General features: G+C 31.6%; 1 protein-coding gene across 1 annotated transcript; it reads right to left on the minus strand.

Annotated features, from left to right (window-relative positions):
* Positions 1-396: 396 nt before the first annotated feature.
* Positions 397-1,107, minus strand: LOC147801182 (uncharacterized). The gene has a single exon (XM_087155172.1). The coding sequence runs from the start codon at positions 1,105-1,107 to the stop codon at positions 397-399; it is 711 nt and encodes a 236-aa protein (XP_087011298.1).
* Positions 1,108-22,740: the final 21,633 nt, after the last annotated feature.

Consider the following 22,740-nt stretch of genomic DNA (forward strand, 5'->3'; position numbering starts at 1 on the left):
GGATAGGCTTCGATTTCACATCAATTACAATAAATTTAAGTAACACATCAGAATATTTGTCAGTGCAGCACATTAAATCTATAGAACCAATAGGTTCCAACTTGTTATTTCCATACGACACTAAAACAACATCAGTTGAGCTTAAATTTTTTTTCAAATTTAATGTTTCGAAAATATGCACAGGCAAAACATTTACTTGTGCCCCAGTATCTAACTTAAAAGACACCTGCTGACCCTCAATTGATATTGTTTTAAGCCATTCATTACAATTTACCGAGTGAACATTAAGCACACTATCAACAAAAAGACAAATATCATTATTGTCACTACTATTAGAGTCACAGGCAAATTGTACCTCATTCACATTTTTGTTATAGTTGAACTTACCTTTGCACATCACAGCAAAATGATTCTTTTTTTATACTTATTGCATAGTTTATTATATGCAGGGCACTGCCCTCTTTTGTGCATTCTACCACATGACTGGCAGTCCACATTAGAATACGGACTTCGAGCATAACTGCTACCTTGCCCTTGCTTTTGAATCACATCAATACTACTGCTATTTGTTGACCCATTAATAGTTTCAACTTGTCTTCTGCTGAGTTCACATGCACGAACACTGTCAACAGCCTTCTGTAAGGTTAGACTGGGCTCTCTAAGTAATCGCTCTTGCAGTCCAGTGTCTTTCACTCCAAGTACTATTCTATCTCGAATCAAGCTGGCTTCCTGGTCTCCAAAATTACACGAAGCAGCTAGAGTTTTTAGTTCTGTCACATAGTTGTCAATGCTTTGACCATCCTTTTTAGAGCAGGAGAAAAATTTAAACCGTTCAAAAACTTCGTTACTTTGTGGAAAACAATAATCATCAAATTTTTTAATAATACTATTAAATGTCTTTTCATTATCTTCTAACTTAAAGGTGTTATAGATATTCTCACCTTCATCACCGATTAGATTCAACAAGATCGCTATTTTAACTGCATCTGGTTTTTCATCTTTCTCCGAGGCTACAAGAAAATTATCAAGTTTCTGCTTCCATTTTGTCCAATTTTCTTTCAAATTGCCACTAAATGACATGGCTCCAGGTGGTTTGAAGGTTTCCATTTCAATTATTACTTATAAGCACAGGTGAACACAAAAAGTTCCATACACTACTAACTTATTTACACATGGGTACATCTTTTTCCTCAGGAAAATGCTTTTCTGACACCATGTTGTGTCTTTGTAGCTATTTAATAACCTTTTAGTTAAATGATAAACAAAGTCAACATTATTTAGGATTAGTATTTATTATTAGCATGAAACATGAAGCACGTTGTTACATCTTGTATACATCAATCCAGCAAGTACAGTTGAAGTTGTAGTTGTTATATCTTGTATACATCAATCCAGCAAGTGCAGTTGAAGTTGTAGTTGTTATATCACACTTGTAACTCCCTGACTATATTCAGGAATCTAGCTGCTGAGCTGGCGACATTCCGATGTTGTTTCTTTCTCGGTGCGAATTTTCTCCTGGGACCCTACCATGAGCTCCATGGAATGAAATTCCATCTAGGAATGACGTCACGTTTGAACGGGAATTATTTTTCCCCACCGCGAACACCTTGGAAACAGTTTCTTGGCAAGAAACAACCGGTTTTCTTGACTACTGACCGGAATCCTCATTCTTGGATGGAATGGTGAATTTTTGAGAACTAAATACGATATTTCACCGATGAATGTCTTAATTATTTTCTATTTCATAACGGAAGATTTCAAAACTTCTAAAAGATAAACGTGTCCGAGCCATTTTCAAGACGATAATTAAGAAATGTTTTGTTTCATTAGTATGTGTGAACGAAAAGATACTTTCAGAGTTAACTAAGAAATTACGGCAAACTAAATATAATTATGCTCTTATTATATGATAATTGTTACTATTTTTATGTTATATTACCTCGGATATATTACTTGACCAATACCTTTTTTTGAAGTTCCAGTCATTTCTTTTTTCAATTTTCTTTCGATGAACTTTTAATTCAACAGTATTTAACTTCATTCTGAATGATAGTTTTTTATACTACATACAGATAGCAGCAAATTTAAAGGAATTTGTTACAGGCATGATGTATTTTAAAGTAACATTTATTTATAATAAAAAATGCGGAAAAGAATAATGGGAAAAGTAAATAGAATATAAATGCTTCGAAAAATATTTATGTATTATGTACTTATTTCTTCTTTTACTCATTTTAAAGTCTTTTATTCTCATTCTTCCATAAATATATACTATAAAAGCTGTGGAAGTAGTTCCCTGAACTATAATTTTTAAGTATTTCAAACGTGAAATGATTTTACAAATCACGAAAATTTTTTTACACAAATCTATAAATTAATTTCTTGTGAACATATTTATTTAACTATCAATAAAAACAGTCACTTTAATAATGTAACAAATGGACCAAAGTAATAAGCAAAGTAGTAACTTTAGTCATTCATATTGTTACAAATTTAATTGAAAACTAATGAACTTTTCTGAAATTAAGTAAATTTCTAAGAGACCGATTGGTAAACGTTAATTTTTTGTCTGATAAAATTTGATTTCTTTCTGGCAATTAGTTTTTATTTAGAAACTAGTATAATTAGTAATCTATATACATGCAGTATTCGGGCACGAAATTTTGAATCTTAATTCATTAAAATATGATCATTATTTTAAGAGTTGTACTTTTTAAAAAGTATTTTGAAACAAATAGTGAAACGTATTAAAGGATATATCAGAAATATTTATTATGAAAAAATGGTTTTATTCTATGAATTATACATGTTAAATATGACAGTTTTTAATTAATAAAATTATATGTATAATAAACTAAAGAATATTTCAAAGTATTCGCAGTTTATGTTCTTTTAGTCTAATGAAAACAAAAAACATTATAAAAAGAAAACAATAAATCGTCAAAAATATTATCTAAATAGCAGAAGCTCGTTTCGTTTTACGTATGCTAATGCTGCCAAACTAAAAAAGAAAATCTTAAGTAAATTGTGTGATTGGTTACATTTTAGCCACGCCCTGAGAGAGAGTTATCATGGAATGTCTGATTCCAAGGGAGCGTTCATGGTGCGGTATTGAACGTTCATGGAACCAAACTTTCCCAGTTTCACCTTCCAACCGGGAATCTTCATTCCATTCCCGGTAGCTCATGGTAGGGCCCCTGGGCCTGGATGGGCAGCCTGAAAAACAGGCGGTGTGACCATTCTTGCAATTCACACAAGTCGGAGGCTCGCTCATGGGTTTTGTGCATAGATAGGAATAATGCGCTCCTGCGCATTTCATGCACTCTGGCTTATCTGTGCAGTCTTTCTGGGTGTGTCCAAATCCTTGGCACCTATAGCTCTGGATTTCATGGCGGCCGCCACGTAATCTTTCCACCCGAACGGGTGTATCTAGCAGTCGGTCTAGTTTGAAGATTTCCCTGTGCTTGGGAATGTCTGTCAGGATAACTAGGAAGAGGGGGAGGAGCTTGTAATCCTGGCCACGCCTCTTTCTGATCTGCTCTGTTCTGATTGACCGTAGTCCAATGTCTGAAAGTTCACTTTCGAGATTCACCATCTCGATGTCGATGCTAAGTCCAAGTACGAGGGCTTTGATTTTTCTGCCGGTGGGCTGCAGAGTATCTTTCGGTTCAGGTGTAGTAGCCGGGGTCTCAACTGTCGCCGGGGCTTCAGAAGTTTCTCCGAGCTCCATCTGTTCTGGTTCAGTATCCACAGGTGGTGTGGGGATAATCTCTTCTTCCGGATGTGGTGTTTCACTATCGGTCTCGGAAGCAGTAGGTGTCGCCGTGTTGACACTCTTTTTCCTCCCCTTTTTTTTCTTCTTTTCTTTCGGTGCTGTGGTAGGAAGTTGGGTTGCAGGCTCCTGGGGGGGATTGGGCCTTGCTTATCTAACTCGGGTGTTGATTCGACCGATGTCGGGGTCTGGGTTTCTCTCGGGATCTCAGTTGTATCAGTAGTCTCCATAGCTGGGACTTGCTCAACTATTTCAGGGGTGGAGTCAACTGTTGTCGAGGTATGGATATTTTCTTGTATCTCTACTGGTTCAGATATCTCCATAGCTGGGTCTGGCTTGGCAGTTTGAGATTCTATCAGAAGTTCAAGTTCCTCATCGTAATAGATGCATCTGTATAGGTTACCCATATACATTGGGTAATACAAATACTTCCTGAGAATCTCGTCTAACTCCCTTCTGCTTTCCTTTGCGTGACGTTCAGAATCCGCCAATTCTTTTTCAATGTTCGTAATAGTTTTCAGCTTATTGCGGGCGAACTCTCTCGTGGATTGTCTTATCTCGGTCAGATCGATGCCCGGTACGCGTGACGGGCGGAACGCTGTACCTCCGCAGCCAAATCTGTGTGAAGTCATTGTAGCAGGATCTCGGTTGTAACACAACCCTTCTCGAAGAGATCCAATGCTCGAATGATGAGGGGTGAAAGGGTCTGGTCTTGTTGGTTGGTCGGGGTGCCTGAGGCCGGAACGGCCCTTTACCCCTTCTTCGTGAGATGGGATCATTGAGGTGCTTCCTTGTGGCGCTGATAATCTAAAATTGAAAGTAGAAAATTGGTAATGAGCAAATTGCTCATGTGAAATCACATAGAGTGATGCATTTTGTAAATACATATATAAAAATAAAATAAAATACAAGCATATAAAATACAGTAAAATAGTACATAAAAATAAAGATAAGATAAATTACTAATAAAAGTTTAACTTCTAATAAGAAGTTTGTCCAATATTGCACGCCCCTGGTACAAAATATCCTCTTTCTTCTCATCTATTTCATTTTCTCTAACCATACAGATTCATTCATTCTACCTCTTATTGCCCCTATAAACAAATCATAATGATTTTGTCAACGCATCACATTCTTTTTCCAAGTTGGATTTGTCATATATATTATAGTGCCAATTATACATAGTATAGATATATCGATTATTAGAGCCAATGTAAAATTTTACTTCTAGAAAGAAGTTTGTCAAAGTTGTACATCTCCTGAACACAATATCTCTATATCGCTTCATTCGTTTCATTCTTTCACTATTTACAATGATCATTCATTCTATATCTTTTGCCCCATTACAAAGCATAGTCAGTATATTTAAAACAAATCAAAGAGATTTTGTCATATATAATATTTACAATATTTACATGTCATGTCCGAGTTAGGTTTCCATATTTAGTATATTGATATTGCCATAAGTAATGCCATTGAGTTTATCTCACATGGTCAGAATTACATCACTTGTAGAAAAGTGTGCTATTGGCCTCAGGGAGGCGTCTTCTGCTAAATTTTCGTACTCGAAAATAGAGTCAAAATTTGCTGCATTGCAGTCTAGAGCCTTTTTAAAAAAAGTTTCGATTTAGTTTGTTAAAGTGATGTTCGAAACTGTCCAATTCTAAGTCCGTGTGAATGTCTACGTTTCTTTGATACCACTCTGCGCCAGTTAGTTTTCTCAAGATCTTGTTCTGCGTTGCTGTGAGTTTCCCAAGCTCACGTTCTGATACATTGCACCATGCTGGCGACGCATAGGTCATGATTGATCTTATCATGGAGTTGTACAGTAGCCTTTTCAGTTTTAAGCTCAATTTTTCGCTCTACATGAAGGATTGCAGTTTTAATGTTGCAACATTGGCTTTATTTTTAACATTTTTCACATGATCCGACCAAGTCAGTCTGTTGTTAATGACTAGACCTAAGTAGGTAGCTTTGTTTACCCTTGGTATCACTTGATTAAAAAGTACTAGGTCATTATGCTCTCTAATTGATTTCCTGCTCTTCTGGATAATCAATAGTTGGGACTTTTGAGCATTTATCTCGAATTTAAAAACTAAGCACCATTCTTCGTAATCGTAAATCTTTTCTTGCAGTTTCTCTATCGCCATGTTCGGGTTACTAGATTTCACTATGACACCTGTGTCATCTGCATAGAATGGAGTTAGACTGCTCCAATCGCCCCTATCGATTGGGAAATCGTGTGTAAAAAGGATATACAAAATTGGTCCGAGTATGCTACCTTGCGGTACGCCTGCTCTAATACTCCTCGCCGTGGAGTTTCATTCTAATTTGAAAATTTCTCTCTGCCAAATAACTGTTAATAAATTTTATTAATCCTTTCGGGAATTCAAGTTCTATCAATTTATAAATAATACCTTTGTGCCAAACTCTATCAAACGTTTTACTAATGTCAAGCATCAGCAAAGCCGAAGTCTGTTTTAAATGTAATCCTCAGCCAACATAATCAACTATGCGTAACAACTGCTTAGTAGTATCGAGTTTCGACCTGAACCCGTACTGCTCGTCTGGTAAACAACTTAAGTATGTTTTGAGCCTTGTATACAGGGTGTCCCAAAAGGTCGTTTACAAACTTAACATGCTGGTCTGTCATATCATGATGAACAAGATTTACATAGGAACTTGTGTCCGAAAATTAAAACTGCGACCGCTAGAGGGCGATAATTGCACGAAAACGGGAGAGTGGGAAAAGCAATCATTTCAGGCGTGGGCGTTGAAGGAGAAGGATGAATGAGTTTAGTAGCGCAGAAATGGCCGACATGCATTACGTATACGGTCGCACAGCCAGATTTTTCATCATGGATTTTGTTTTCTGATGAATCCTGCTTTACACGGGATGGTGTCGTGAACCTGTGCACAACATGCACGTATGGGTGCATGAAAACCCAAGATGTATACGTGCCCATGCACATCAACAACGTTTCAGCGTAAACGTTTGGGTTGGTATTATCGGTGACATGTTGATTGGCCCTTACCTTCTACCTGAACGCCTAGACGGAAATACCTATCGCATTTTTTAGAAAGAGTTTTGCCGGATCTGACGTTCCAGCCGCTGCACGCCGAAACATCTGGTTTCAGCATGATGTAGCGCCAGCCCACTTTAGCTACGCTGTTCGAGAATACCTCGATAGGATTTATCCTAATCACTGGATCGGTAGAGGCGGACCAGTCCCATGGCCGCGGCGATCCCCCGACTTGACTCCCCTGGATTTCTACCAGTGGGGACACATGAAGTCCATAGTGTACGAGACACCTATAACATCGGACATGGATCTTATCGCCAGGATCGCGGAAGCGGCAACACGTGTCCGTGACACTCCTGGCCAATTTGAACGGGTTCGTGAATCCATGCGCCGACGCTGTGAAACGTGCATTATGGCGAATGGAAGGAATTTTGAGCATTTGCTGTGATGTTTTATAATAAAAATCATATTAACACCGCTATCGATATAATTTTTTTCTCCTCATCCAAACCTGCACTTATCGCCCTCTAGCGGTCTCAGTTTAAATTTTCGGACACAAGTTCCTATGTAAATCTTGTTCATCATGATATGACAGACCAGCATGTTAAGTTTGAAAACGACCTTTTGGGACACCCTGTATACTATCCTTTCTAGTATCTTCCCAAGAGTGCAGATCAAACTTATTGGTTGATAGCTAATCGGAGATAGTAAGTCCTTGTTTGGTTTAGGAAATAGGATTATATTTGCAGTCTTCCAAATTGCCGGAAAATAATTTAACGATAAACATGCATTAAATATCTTAGTTAGATATTCTACATAATGATCTGGTAGGGCTTTGATCATTTTATTTTCAATATTATCTAAGCCAGGGGCTTTTCTATTATGCAGTTTTACTATAATTGCTCTTACTTCTTGAAAATCAGTACTATCTATCAGCTGTGGATCTCTGTTTTCATTCAAAAATTTATTTACGCTTTCGTTTACTATCCTATCATTATGAGGATTAAAATTTTGATTTAAAGAGAACTGTTCTTCCATACAATCCGCAAATACCTCAGCTTTCTCTCTTTCTATGCATGCAAAGCCATTGTCAGTTCTTTGAGGCTTATTTTTCTGTGGATCCGTGTGCAGTGCCTTAGCCAATTGCCATATGCTGTTATCTTTCACACATAAACTTTCAACTTTTTCATTCCACTGCCTCGTTTTGAAGGTTTTGCACATTTTCTTTATCTGTTTGTTAAGGTCCAAATATTCCTCTTTGAATTGAGGATCAGATGTTGTTTGATATCTCTTCCTTCGCCAGTTTCGTTGTTTGATTTGGCCTTTTGGGTATTTAGGACAGTTTCTAAAGTTTGAGGGATGCTCACCCCCACAGTTAGCACATTTCGCTGGGCTGCATTTACTCTTTTCGCATAGGTGAGTGAAGTGCCCCTCTCCACACTTCAGACATTTTATATCTTGATTGCAAGAATCCTGCACATGATTAAAGCCTTGGCACCTGTAACACTGTGTTACATGATTAGATCTGCTTTTATATGATTCAACTTTGATCTTTAAATTCATTAGGAATATCAGATCAAAATTCTCTTTGCTTTTTTCGGTCTTGGGCATTGTCACTATAAACAGTGGAAGTTTCTTCAGTGCCCCATCTCTGAAACTTTTCATTTGTTTTACCTTTTGTAAGGTGAAGCCTTTTCTATCAGCGCATTCTCTACCTAGTTGGTCTCTGTGACGGCAGGGATGTCTTTTAGGAATACTCTAAGCGGTTTTTCAGTTTGCAGTTTAAACGTGTGAAATTTGATATTCATTTCTTTAAAGTACCGTGTGACACATCGGTAATCATCTTCACAAGCTAAAGATAATTTCAAAGTATCCCCGAATACTTTTCCAGTAAAGCCATTTATGTGAATTTCTCTAAGTGTTTTAGAGATTGTCGTCCAAGTTTGGTTATTATCGCTGATGATAATCGGAGGGACTTTCCGTTTTTTGTTCTTTTGGAGTTGGAAATTTCTTTCCAACTCCATCTCGTCAACATCACTTTCTGAGGTCCCTTCCTCACATTCATTCTCTTTTTCTATCTCTATAACTTCTACCACTTATTTTTCTGCAACTTTCGGTTTTTTAGTCTGTCCACTACTTTTATCATCGCTATCAGATGATACCGTACATTCTTTTTTCCTGTCAACTTTCCCAACAACTTTTTTGGAATTGTTTTTACCCTTTTTCCTCTTTTTAGAGGCGATGTTTGCGTAGGAGGGTTTAATTTCCTTCGTCACTTCCTTGACCGGCTCAGTCTCCTTCACAAGAGGAGTGGGCAGCTCCTCTCTTTGTGTTAGTGCCTTTTGCAGGTGCCTATTCTCCTGCCTTAATTTCTCATTCTCATCCATGAGAAAATCGATCTTATCATTCAACTGTTTTATCTGTTCACTCATCCCTTCATTCATTATTCTCATTTGCTCTGCCATTATTGCCAGTGCCCCATCACTGCAATTTTTATTTACACTCACGTTACCCCCACTCATTGGAGGTAACCAGCCATTCTTAAGATTCTCCAAATACTGCCTATTAAAGGCCCTTACGCTCTCATCGTTCACCGCATTTGCCCCTGATACGTGAACCACTACTTCCGACGCACTCGCCGGCCTCTCGTTCGCTACCACTCGTCTCCATCTCAAAATTGAAATCGTTGTTTATACGTTACCACTGGGGCTCCAAATTTTCTCAGTAACTGCTCGTCTGCTTCAAAAGCGCTGGATCGCTTCTCGCGGAGCCTGTATAAAAAACAGAAAACCGCGACGGGATCGCTTCTTGTGAGAGCTCGGTTATAAGACTACCTTCCCTCACGACGTGAGGTGAAAGGTCTGGTCTTGTTGGTGGTTCGGGGTGCCTGAGGCCGGAACGGCCCTTTACCCCTTCATCGTGTGATGAGAGTCTATGAGGTAATTCCTTGTGGTTGGAATGAAGATGAGATTTAAAGAGATGAAAGGCTACATCAGTGGAGATGGGTTCTACATCAGTGGAGTGGAAATAAATTTGTTCAATTTTTAAGTGGTCATTTCTTGTAATAATTGACACAATAAAGAACAAAATTTAAAAATATTCAAATTACATACTTCAACAAATTTACACATTTCCTGCCCCTTCTTCTTTTACAGAAATTAAATGTAGAAATATTCGCATAGCTTTATTCTTTTAGTATCTGAAATTTTATTTAACAAAACACCTGAAATAAAACCCAAACGCAACGTAGAAATTTTTCCAGGAAGTGAAACCAGGAAAGCATCTAACACTATGAAAATTGTTAATATTTTTTTATAATGAAAAGTAACTTTTATGGGCACATCAGAAATTTTCATCAATTCAATAATTATTTAAAGGTGTTATGTACTAAACCAACAATCTTTGCAAACAATTTCCCAGGTAGCAAAAAGATATGATCTAATATTAGAAAGATGCAATATAATACTGCCGTGCTAGAAAACGCAAAACTATTGAATCCTATCTTCTAATATTAGAACTAATATGATATAAGATTATATAGTATTCGATCTAACATTCGAACTTTCAAAATAGTCATCCACTTCATACTTTTGGTACAGCGCCACATTTTTGCGAAAGGTTACCCCATATTATTAATAAATAAACATTTATTTATGAAAGAAAACAATAAATTAAATATTACTTAAAATATCCTTTTTAGCCAATGCAAAGAAAGCGAAAAATAATATTAGTGGTAGTTTGCGAACGATTGAACTCGAAAAACTTTTTCAACTGTTGAGTTGTATGTTTCTTCTGCGCGTTTGTTTACGACGCCATATTGTTAGAGCTTGGCTGCTTTCTTTTCAATTACATAAGATATCTATAATTTAGTAATTATTTGAAAACTTTATACATTTCAATGATAGTTACATGGAACGTTAAAGAAGTATTGTAAGTAATGTTTTTGCTTTAGTTAAAAATCATGTATCTAATAAAGTCAGTTAATATTATGAATTGTGATCATTATTGTTCGCACATAGTAGTTGACTTCTCTGTTAACTTATTGTCTAGCTATAAATAATAAGTAATGTAATTAGTTCAAAATATGCTTGTAAAACAACGTTTGCTAAGTAATTCGACTGTGACAAAGTTTTCCTGCAACATTGAAAAAGATAAAAATAATTGTCTGTAAGCAAATTAGCCAAGTTAAAACAATTAGAAAATTAATGATCGGCTACTTTTACCTCAGTTTAAACTATTACATTCTAGAATGTTTAACGTTCAATACAAACAATATTGTTCCAGTATTAAAATTTCATGTCTGAAATATTGTAAAACAAAGAATTAAACATTTTTATTTAAATTTCTTGGGGATATTTCAGTATCGTGATCTGTCCCGCCAAGTGCAATCGCCAAATAGATTTTAAACTTGCAATTTTTTTTAACAAAAATATGTATATGTTTGCCCTGGGTTATACCTTTCGAGTTTGTCCTATTCTGTAATGTTCCTTTTAGTTTAATAAATATTTATTAAATAATTATTATGATAATAATTAGTCTGATAAATAATTATTGTTTAATAAAGTTTTTAAATAAATTTCTATTAGATATAATCTGAGACTAAAAATTTAATAAAACAATTAAAAAATTTATGTTATGCATACTGACTTTTAAAAAACGTTATGTAAACATATTTGGGGGGAGGGGCAAACTGTATTTGATATATATTTACAGCTTTGAAATATGTAAATTGTTAGAGAATTCTCCTTCTACATGATTTTTTCAACCATGAATTGATGATTTTGAATTCTCATAGTATCTTTTTACATTGATGTTCTTTTACATTAATCGAATTTTAAAATAAGCAATGGAAGAAAATAAGCAATTGTTTATTTAACACTTTTCGCCACTTTTTCTGTTGGCTTGTCACAAAGAGTTTTGCAGTTTGAATTTTTTTTCATTGCAATGATGAAGATAAAAAAAAAAATTTTAGTAAACAAATTTGCCATCTTAAAACAATTATTAATAAATCGACTACTTTTTAGTTAAAACCATTGCATTTTAGAATGTTTGAAATTTTATTCACAAGACGAACACTGTTGTTACATTATTTGAATTTCCTGTTTAATATATTGTAAAATGATGAGTTAAATATCTTTATTTTCATTTCATGAATATAGACAGATGTTTTTGATATATGATTAATTATATTAATTTATAAATGAAAGCAAATAGTTAAAAAATAAGCAACAATATGGTTCATTCAAAGTGTGTTTACGTTGAATGAAGAACAATGCTTAAAAGGTGTTAAAATTTTTATTTATGAAGTTTATAAAAAAAAAATTTGAACATTTCCTATTGGCTCCATGAGCTTATACAAGGTACAAAAATATTTTAATAGTTAAGTGTCATTGTACTTAATCTTTAAGAAAAATTAAAAAGTATTGAATTTGATATATTTTCGTATCTGTATATATACTTGAATATTCGCTTCAATTGAAAAGGGCTTAAGTGTATTGAACTATAATTTCCTCTTTTTTTAAAAAATAATAATAATTAAGAAAGAATAAAATTATTGTTTGAAAGCGGTTATAAGTGAAGTATTTTTCTATTCTTGCTCGGTGATACTGAGATTTTTTGGTGTAGGTACTGTTACGGAAATCTACCCATTAAATTGTAAACATTTTCAAAGGAAATGATTTAAGTTTTAAAGAAGTATTCAATGCTTAATAGTTTTAAATTTACTTTAACTAATTTAATGTTTTCAATGTAAAGTAAAGTAGAGGTTTAAATTTAGTGTTTTCAATGTAAAGTTAACTTTTTTCTCTTATAATTTTAGCTTCGTCCGCTGGATAAACAAGCTCATCTACCAGGGAGGAGCCATTCATTTTTGAGATTGGGTGCTGTAGAATGCAAATGGAAATTAACATTCTGGTAGAAAACTGGGAGCCATATGTTTGATCCTGACAGAAAACAAAACGACTGGAGGTTCTCTTTAAATCTGCCGGAGCTGAAAGTTTGAAGACAGGTGCATCCCTGTGTGATTCATCCCTGCTGTGTTCTTGTGTGATATGCACAAATGGTGCAGACCATTTTATAAAATCTTTCAATAAAGCAAAGATTTTCAGTTTATTGCTCTGAAATATAGTTCAGTTGCACAAAAACAAAAAATTGCAATCGAAGGAAAACTTTAAACTATATGAAATGATTGCAAAGTTTTGGAATTTTTTTTAATTTAAAAATAATAATAATTAAAATTATAACTCATGGTTTTACTGTTCCTTTTTGAAATAAAAATAAAAATTATTTTATTTAATTATAAATACGTGTTCTTAACTTATATTTAAAAAAAAGAATATCGATAAGCTTATATTAAACAATGATGGTAAGAATGTATTGCTTTTATTGCTGAGTGAAGTTATATATTGTGTTTTGTTTTAAAATAAAATAATTAAGTTGTGAAATGTTTATCATGATTTGATTTTATTTATTTTTTTATTCTTAACTACTGCATTATGTAATTTATTCTAGTCATTATAGTTATGCTTAAGTATTATGAAAATTCAAGAAATTTTGTAGATATCAGAAGCAATTTTATTTTAACATCATTGTTAAACATTAACTCTAACTTATGAGAAATTATGTCACTAGCATTGTATTTATTACTTCAATTTTGCAGTTCAAATTTGAAATAAGAAGTGTATATATATTTTTATGATGTTTAAAATAATGTAATTGTAAAATAATGATAATAGTAAAAATTTCTTTGGCTTAATATTTAAAACTTAGCAGCTCATTTATTTACATTATTGTAAAAACAGAAAATTTAAATCAACGTAGAGAAGAATCTTGTTTAAATTTTTATATATAAGGTTCTTTGCAAAAGCAACTTTTTTAAATGCATAATATATGTTTTTTAAGGCTAATTCTTCATAACGCATACTATATAATCAGAGAAAAACGAGGAATGGTATTGTCTAAATCAAAAATCTATTTTGTTATAGTAACTTTCTCAAAAGAGTAATTGATTGTAGTCAAATTTTGATCATTAATACTAAAGGCAACCTTTAAAAGATAATGTAAAAAATTATATTATTTTTTCGTCTCGTTCTTGTATGCAATTATATGTTTGTGCAAATTTAATTTAGATAACACATAATATTTACTGACAGTTTTGAAATTAAAATGTTATGTAAATTTTTTACAAAGATTGTTAGTTTAATAGAACATAACACCTTTAAATAATTATCGAATTGATGAAAATTTCTGGTGTGCCCATAAAAGTTATTTTTACATTATAAAAAAATATTAGCAATTTTAATGATATTAGTTGCTTTCCTGGTTTCATTCCCTGGAAAAATTTCTTCCTTGCGTTTGAGTTTTGTTTTTAGGTGCTTTGCTAAATAAAATTTCAAATACTAAAAGAATAAAGCTTCGTAAGTACTTCTCCATTTAGCAATTCCAGCGAAAAAAGAAGGGGAAAAAATATGTGTAAATTTGTTGAAGTAAGTAATTTGAATATTTTTAAATTTTGTTCTTTATTGTGCCAGTTATTACAAGAAATACGCACTTAAAAATTGAACAATTTTATTTTAATTTTATAAGGGGAGAAATTTTAAGTTTAAATTTCCACTCAGTTCAAATGTAAATATATAACTTTATAATTATACAGTGTGGTTTTATTATATAATTTCTGAATATAAATAATGAATGATAATTGTGAAATTACAAATGGCTTAAGTTACACATTTAAAATATATATATATTACATACTAACAAATTAAATTGAGATTTTGATAAAATAAGTCCAGTTTTTTTTTAAAAAATTAAGAGTACATTTTAAAATTGAAGACTTGAAAATTATTAATGATAAAAATTTGTAAGAAAACCCATTGTGTGAATAAAAGAAAAAAATATCAATAAAAGTTGCAATAAAATATTATTTCCTAATTAAGTTTGAAATATTCAAAAAAATTAGCTGAACATACGATATACTTTGGAAAAAGGAGGAGAAAAATGGAAGGTAGCAGAATTCGCCAATATAATTTTATTTAGTATTTCTGTACTGCTAAGTAGATAATGCATGGAATGACATAAAACTATTGTTCTATGTTTTACTGCTTCACAACATTACAGAAAATTAAGTAAAATTATATCGCCGAATTATTCTACAACCATCCATATCTTCCTCTTGCTTACTCCAAAAAAATAAAAAGCAAAGCAAAATAATATCAGAAAATACAAAATCTAATATTATATAGCATCAAAACTAACGCAAAGTAATATTATGACGAAAGCTAGATAATATTAGTTTACATAGAATCTAATATTATATAATGCAGAGCAAACAGCGATCTCTTGTATCTTTCTAATATTAGAAGTTGTGCAAGATAAAGTTAGATTTTGCCAATTTTCTGATGTTATTCAATATTAGATGCTACTTGGGTTACATAACACTTTAATTTCAAAACTGTCAGTAAATATTGTTTTACCTAAATTAAATTTGAACTAACATATACTTGCATACAAGAATGAGACGAAAATATAATAACATTTTTTACATTATTTTTTAAAAGTTGCTTTTAGTATGAATGATCAAAATTTGGCAACAATCCATTACTCTTTCAAGAACGTTGCTATTTAAGTGCACATGGGTAAGCCACATGCAATTAAATTAATTACTTAAAGATTAATACTTAAAGTTAAATAAACATCTAAAAGGAAATTAATATATGCCAGTCATAGATAAGAAGTTAAACATATTTAATGAAATAGGAAATTAGTAAAATTACATCCTGAATAAAATAAACACGTGCCTTAGCACGAACGTGAAAATTACGACGCTACAGTGGTCGAAGCTGTAACCCGAATGCGGGAAAACAGTCTCTGTGGCAGGGTTGCCAACTTTGAATGTTCACGCCAAACCGGCGTTCCAGGATAGTTCGTTATCGCCGTAATGGCGAGACGATCCGCTGCACTATAAAAAAAATTGATTTTTGTTTGAAACAATTCCATTGCTTTTATTTCGCTGATTATAGATTATGCGTTATGACATTGGAAAAAAGCAGATGTAATATGTAAACATTTTAAACAGAGCTTTTCAGAAAATAAATTTTAAAAAATTAAGCAGATGCTAGAGTCAATTTTCTGGTATTAATCAATTAGCCATTAAAAAAAAACTATATTATGCATTTAAAAACTTGCTTTGCAAAGAACCTTACTGATGAAAACTTAAACAAGATTCTGCTCTTCGTCGGTTTAAATTTTTTGCTTTAACAATAATATAAATAAATGTTCAGCTAAATTTTCAATATTAAGCCAAAGAAATTTTTACTATTATCATTATTTTAAACATCATAAAAATTAATATACACTCCTTATCTCAAATTTGAACTAAATAATTCAAAATTAAAGTAAAAATACAATGCTAGTAGTATAAATGCTCATAAGCTATAGTTAATGTTTAACAATGATGTCAAAATAAAATTGTTTCCGATATGCTGAAAATTTAAAAGAAACCGAATTTTAACTGCATCTAATTTCAAAATACTTAAACATTACTATCATGACTATAAAAAAATTTCCAACATTATATCTTATTAAGTTTTATTAATGAACACATATCTGCCTACCCCATTTTCTTAAATTTTGAAGATTTATTACAAAGTTGCAGTATAAATTACACAATGCAGTAGTTAAGAATAAAAAAAAATTAATCAAATTAAATCATGGCAAGCATTATTTCACAATTTAATGATTTTATTTTAAAACGAAACACAATATAAACTTCACTCAACTATAAAAGCAACATATTCTTACCATCATTGTTTAATATAAACATATAATCCTTAAGAAAACATATTTGTCATTAAATAAAATAATTTTTATTGCAAAAAGCAACAGTTTTAAATAAAAAGAATTCCAAAACTTTACAGTCATTTATTTCATGCAGTTCTTTTCCCTTCAATTGCAAATTTTTGTTTATGTGCAACTATATTTCCAAGCAATAAACTGAATACTGATGAATCCTTGCTTTATTGAAAGATTTTATAAAATTGTCAGCAACAGTAACCACACAAACACACAGCAGGGATGAATCACACAGAGATACGCCTTTCTTCAAACTTCTACACAACAACAAGAGGACTTTCAGCTCCGGCAGATTTAAAGAGAATCTAACAGCATATACACACCAGCATATATGGCAGTACTTTTACTTTCGTTACTTGTACCGCCGGTACAAGTAAAAAGTACGTACTTTTACTTGTACTTCATTGCTTTTTAAATTTAGTACTTTTACTTGTACTTTCGTTACTTTTTTAGGGAAAAAGTACAAGTATTTGTTACGGAAATGTTGAATGAAATCGTTACTTTTTTCTAAAAGTCGGTATGCTTTCTAAAAGAAAAAAAAAATGCTTTCGAAATGCAATTATTTTGCAAAATGAATAAAAATATTGATTAGCAAGTTATTTTCATTCATTTTCGAGTTTTATGCATTTGTTTAATAAATTTTAAATAAAAAATGTTGGATTTTGTTATTACGTTTTTCAATTTTCTTTTTGAGCTCACTAATAATGCATTTTTGTCTTAATACATTTTTTGCTAAATACATTTTTGCCTGGTACATTTTTTACTAAAATTATGTTTATGCCCGACCTTGTCAAACAACGCCCAGTCAAATCTCTAAGAACTTCAGAACTATTTGTGCTATTGAAAACTATTATAGTTACAATTTTAACTCTTGAAAACTCGAAGGTATTAATTTAGCCGCTGATACTAAAATTCGGTTACAAATTTTAATTATTCCGTCAGGCAGAAATGCTCGGAAAGTGATTTTCTCGCATGACTTCAGCGTTAGCCATTGTTACAAATAAAACTGTAGACTGTTTTGTTTCAACTCATACTGCACATTCAATTATTTTTTACTAGCTCAAAGATCACAAAGCTATCTGGTGTTTGCTTTGTTTATGATTGTGCTTTTAAAACGCGTTTCTATAGAGTAAAACAATTTTAAATCAATGGTTATTTAAATAAATAAAAATAATAAACTAAAAATTAAAATCAATAGATAAAATTTCTTTTTCGTGCAAAGCCAAAAAAAGGTTTGATATTAAAATTATATTTGATTTTAAAATTATATTATACTATTATATTATAAAATTATATTATAATATTCTTCCAAATTTAAAAATAAATTAATGTCCATAACTATCAAAATTAAAAATAAATAAATAAATAACAATAATCTTGCAAAAACATTAAAGAACATAAGAATATTATTCAATAAAATTTTAGGTTACTTTGAATTTTCGATTTCCTAGAAATGTACTTTTAAATCGTTACTTTTTTTGTTTAGTACTTGTGCTTTTACTTGTACTTTTTACTCGTTACTTTTTAAAATAAGAACTTTTTACTTGTTACTTTTTTTAAGAATACTTGTACTTTTACTGGTTGCTTTTTAAAAGTAACGCTGCCATATATTCACACCAGTTGTTTTGTTTTCTGTCAGGATTGAACTTACGGGCCCTCGTATTCCAACAGAATGTCATTTTCCATTTGCAGTATCCAGCAGCCTCAGACGAAGCTAAAATTATAAGAGAAAAAAATTAAACTTTACATTGAAAACACTAAATTAGTTAAAGCAAATTTAAAACTATTAGCATTGAATATTTCTGTAAAACTGAAATCATTTAAAATAAATTTAAATAGGTCTAAAATTTAATAGGTAGATTTCCGTAACAATACCTGAACCAAAAAATCTCAGTATCACTGCGCAAGAGTCGAAAAATATTTCATTTATAGCCGCTCTCAAGTAATAATTTTATTCTTTCCTAATTATTTTTTTTTAAAAAGAAATTATAGTTCAAAACCCTTAAGCCTTTTTCAATTGAAGTGAATATTCAAGTACATATACAGATACAAAAATATATCAAATTCAATGCTTTTTAATTTTTTTCTTTTAAGATAAAGTACAATGACACTTAACTATCAAAATATTTTTGTACATTGTATAAGCTCAAAGAGTCAATAGGAAATATTCACACTTCATAGGAAATATTCACACTTCAATAGGAAATATTGGGATATATTCACACTTCAATAGGAAATATTAGGATATATTCACACTTCAATAGGAAATATTAGGATATATTCACACTTCATTCAATAGGAATTATTAAAAACTTCCTAAATAAAAATTTTAACACCTTTTCAGCACTGCTCTTCATTTAACGTAAACACACTTTAAATAAACCATATTGTTGCTTAGTTTTAAACCATTTGCTATCATTTATAAATTAATATAACTAATCATGTATCAAAAACATGCAAATCTGTCTATATTCAGGAAATTAAGATAAAGATGTTTAACTCATTATTTTACAATATATTAAACAGGAAATTTAAATAATGTAACAATAGTGTTCGTCTTGGGAATAAAATTTCAAACATTCTAAAATGTAATGGTTTTAACTAAAAAGGAGCCGATTAATTAATAATTATTTTTACATGGCAAACTTCTTTGATAAAAATTATTTTTTATCTTTATCATTGTTGCAATGAAATTCTGTCAGATGCGAATTACTATGTAAACATTGTTTTTACGAGCCTATTCTAAATTTACTACAATGCTTGTAATTTATAGTCGGACAATACGTTTTAACAGAGTAGTCAACTTACGTTCTGTTAGAATTTATAAATTATAAAAAACTCTTATGAATGATAAAATTACGCGTAAATTTAAGTACAAATCACAATAATTAAACTTCCTAGAATATTAAGCCTTCTTATACATCACCTAGTAAGCATAACATAAAGCGAGCGGATACTTCAGAAGTTTTCTAAATTTCTTCGGGTTTTATGAAGCCTGTTATCGCTTGTACTTGTTATTACTATTGTTACAACCATCCATAAGAAATGACGCTTTGTCCTTATTTCTGCGAACAAGCAGCAACATTTTGTTCACTCTTTTCAAAATGTGCTGTTTCTGAAAAAAACTGAAACTGGTAACAACAGTAAAATCACCAAGAAACGCAAATTTGTTGGGACTTTACCTCGAACCTTGTTTCAAAATTTATCATACTAAACTTCATTTCAAATAAATATTTTGTAACTATTTTTCTGATTTTCATTAGTATATTATACGTTTTACCCTTATATTTCATAAAATAAATCATAATTTAAATAAGATTAATTTTCAAAATTTTTCTTTTTATGATTATTCTGCCATTTGCATTCTCAGACTACCCTTTTTTTTATGATCTAAATCGATATTGAGAAATAAACTCTTTTATAAAAAAAAAACATTAGATTCTTTTAACTCCAAAATATATGTATATTTGACACATGCAATAAAAAAATACGTAATTTCGATACTAATTTGATTTTAAAAAAATACGCCGAGAGAGAGAGAGAGTAAAATTATGAACACAGATTTTTCTCATATTTCGTCATAAAGAAACAAAAATGAAAATGTTCAAATAAGCAGTTTCAATAATTTCGTTAATCCCAGAATTGAAATCTGTTTGAAGGAAAAACATTTTTATTTGAGAGCTAATAATAGAAACAATTTAAATATTATTGTTTATATCAACTTATTCCTTTATTTTATTGATAGCGTCATCAAAGATAAAGAAAAGCCTCGAATACAATCATTCTGTGGATGCCCTAAATTATATAGCTTGAATAATTTTAAACAAATAAGTAATAAAGGTTGTAAAAAATAAACTTAGTCGAATTCCTCTTGTAATAACCCTTTAATATATCTAGGATAAATTTTAGAAAGGACAAATAAAAAAATTAATTTTCAAAAAATTTAGAGTAGATCATGGAAGTTAAGTTTTTAAAAATAAATGCCCTTGCAACTATTTAACTTTGATTCCTGAGGGTAGGAAGTATTTTATTATCTCATTCGACTTTCGAAATTTCAATTGTAAATGAAATTCTTTGACGTCCTTAAAAATTCTTTTAAGGTTAGCAGTAAAAAAAATTGCACTGCGCAGATTTTTTTTAGAAAGTTGTGACTAGTTTCTTTTTCTTTTTTTTTTTTTTTCAATTTTAGAACCTCATTATTTTAGTATTATTTCATAAAAGCAAACATTCGCATTTTAATATTTTTACAGGGTTCTTGTGGTCCTTAAAAAAATACGAAAATCGTTCCATCAATATTGTAATTATGAATTTACCTTTAACCTTAAAATTATAATTTTAAGACTTAAGGTTTAGTAGCCAGATATTTGGAGTTGTTGAAACTGAATATTGAGGTGAATATAAAAATGATAAAAAGCATTTTATCTTCTTAGTTTTACTGCCCCCATTTCAGTTTCGCAAAGACCTTATGAAGTCTATTTAAAAGGAGAGTATTGTATCATATATACGTATGTGGTGATGGGGAGAATCGTTTAAGGAATTTGTAAACAAAGGAAATAAACAAAAATAGTAGCAATATTTGGTGATAAATGTAGCTGATCATAAGTGAAGAATATGTTGAGTTGCATTTTATGCTGAATTTCCGAAAATAAGTTTCAGAATGTATTGAAACATCAGGATGCTGTTTACAAATTATCTTCTTACAAAGAAAACCGCGAACTTAAACTTTTGGCACAATGAAATGAATTTTAAATTAATGAATCATCATACAATATTCTTAAACAATAATTCAATGTTTCACAATATTTCAATGTTTTACAATAGCATTTTTTCTTGTTCGTTTCTTTTATCTCACTTTCCCTTCCCTAAACAAACGAAGTAGATGTTGCACCAAGCAGATGTTTCCAACCCAGTCAGATGATGCACTTGTATGGTGTCAGCAGTGGGATCAATATGCATTTTCTGTCTCATTCCCTCCAGGGAATGAGTAATTATTCATTATTGGTCAAAGGGTTGGACACTAATATGTGTTGATAAGGCCTTCATTTCAACTCCTTTTTGCTCACAGTTCTGTTAAAAAAAGCCAACAAACTACCCTTATGAAAAAATCGAGGTATAAATGAGGTATAAACGAGGTATATTTTAAAGGTATAAAGGAGGTTGTAATTTAAATACGTCGTTGAGGATGAAAAGGGTGCAAATGAATACCTCAAAACCAACCTCAAATATACCTTAAATATACCTCCAGAGGTATATATGTTTCAACTTGAGGGGTTTAATTTTACATCTGGGGAGAGGTAGATATTTACTACCTTAAAGTGTTTCATTTTCAACCTTAGGTTATTACATATCAGCTTGAAGTATATTTTTTTACACTTGTGGAAGTATTTATTCAACAACCTAAGGTGTGTCATTTTACACTTCAGGTTATTATAAATCAACCTCAGGTGTATTTTGTTCGACTTCAGGTAATTGTTTTTCAACCTCATGTGTATAATTCTATGCTTGTAGAGGTATATATTTATCAACCTGTGGTGTGTCGTTTTACACTTCTGGTTGTTATAAATCAGCCTCAAATGTATTTTGTTCCACTCAGGTGATTATTTTTCAACCTCAGGTACATAATTTTATGCTTGTAGAGGTATATATTTTTTAACCTAAGGTGGGCCATTTTACACTTCTGGTTGTTATAAATCAACCTGAAGTGTATTTTCAACACTTGGAAAGGTTATTTTTTATTAGTGCCATCCCAACAAGCACACGACTTTTGGGCTAGTGAAGGGACAATGTCGGCTCTCCTAAAGTGCCATTACGGCGGGCTTTTCATTGCCGTATCGGTTCCGTTAATAAAGTGAAATCTGGGCCAGAATGAGGGCCAGTGCATGGCATTTCAGGCAAAGCGACGGCAATCGTTAAAGGACCGGAACTAGTTTGTTGCCTCTGGATTACTTTGCCATTTTTGCCTGTTAAATACCGGGAAAAAAAATTTTTTTCACAGAATAAAGAGAAAATTGCCGTAAAGGCTTTTATTGTACCTTTATGATGTCTTTTTTGCCTTTTTATCAACAGCTGAATATGTTCACTGGCACACGTCGTTGC

Source organism: Parasteatoda tepidariorum, chromosome 11, assembly GCF_982258835.1.
Source record: "Parasteatoda tepidariorum strain Cologne lab strain chromosome 11, Ptep-v5.0, whole genome shotgun sequence".
NCBI classification, from domain to species: domain Eukaryota; kingdom Metazoa; phylum Arthropoda; class Arachnida; order Araneae; family Theridiidae; genus Parasteatoda; species Parasteatoda tepidariorum.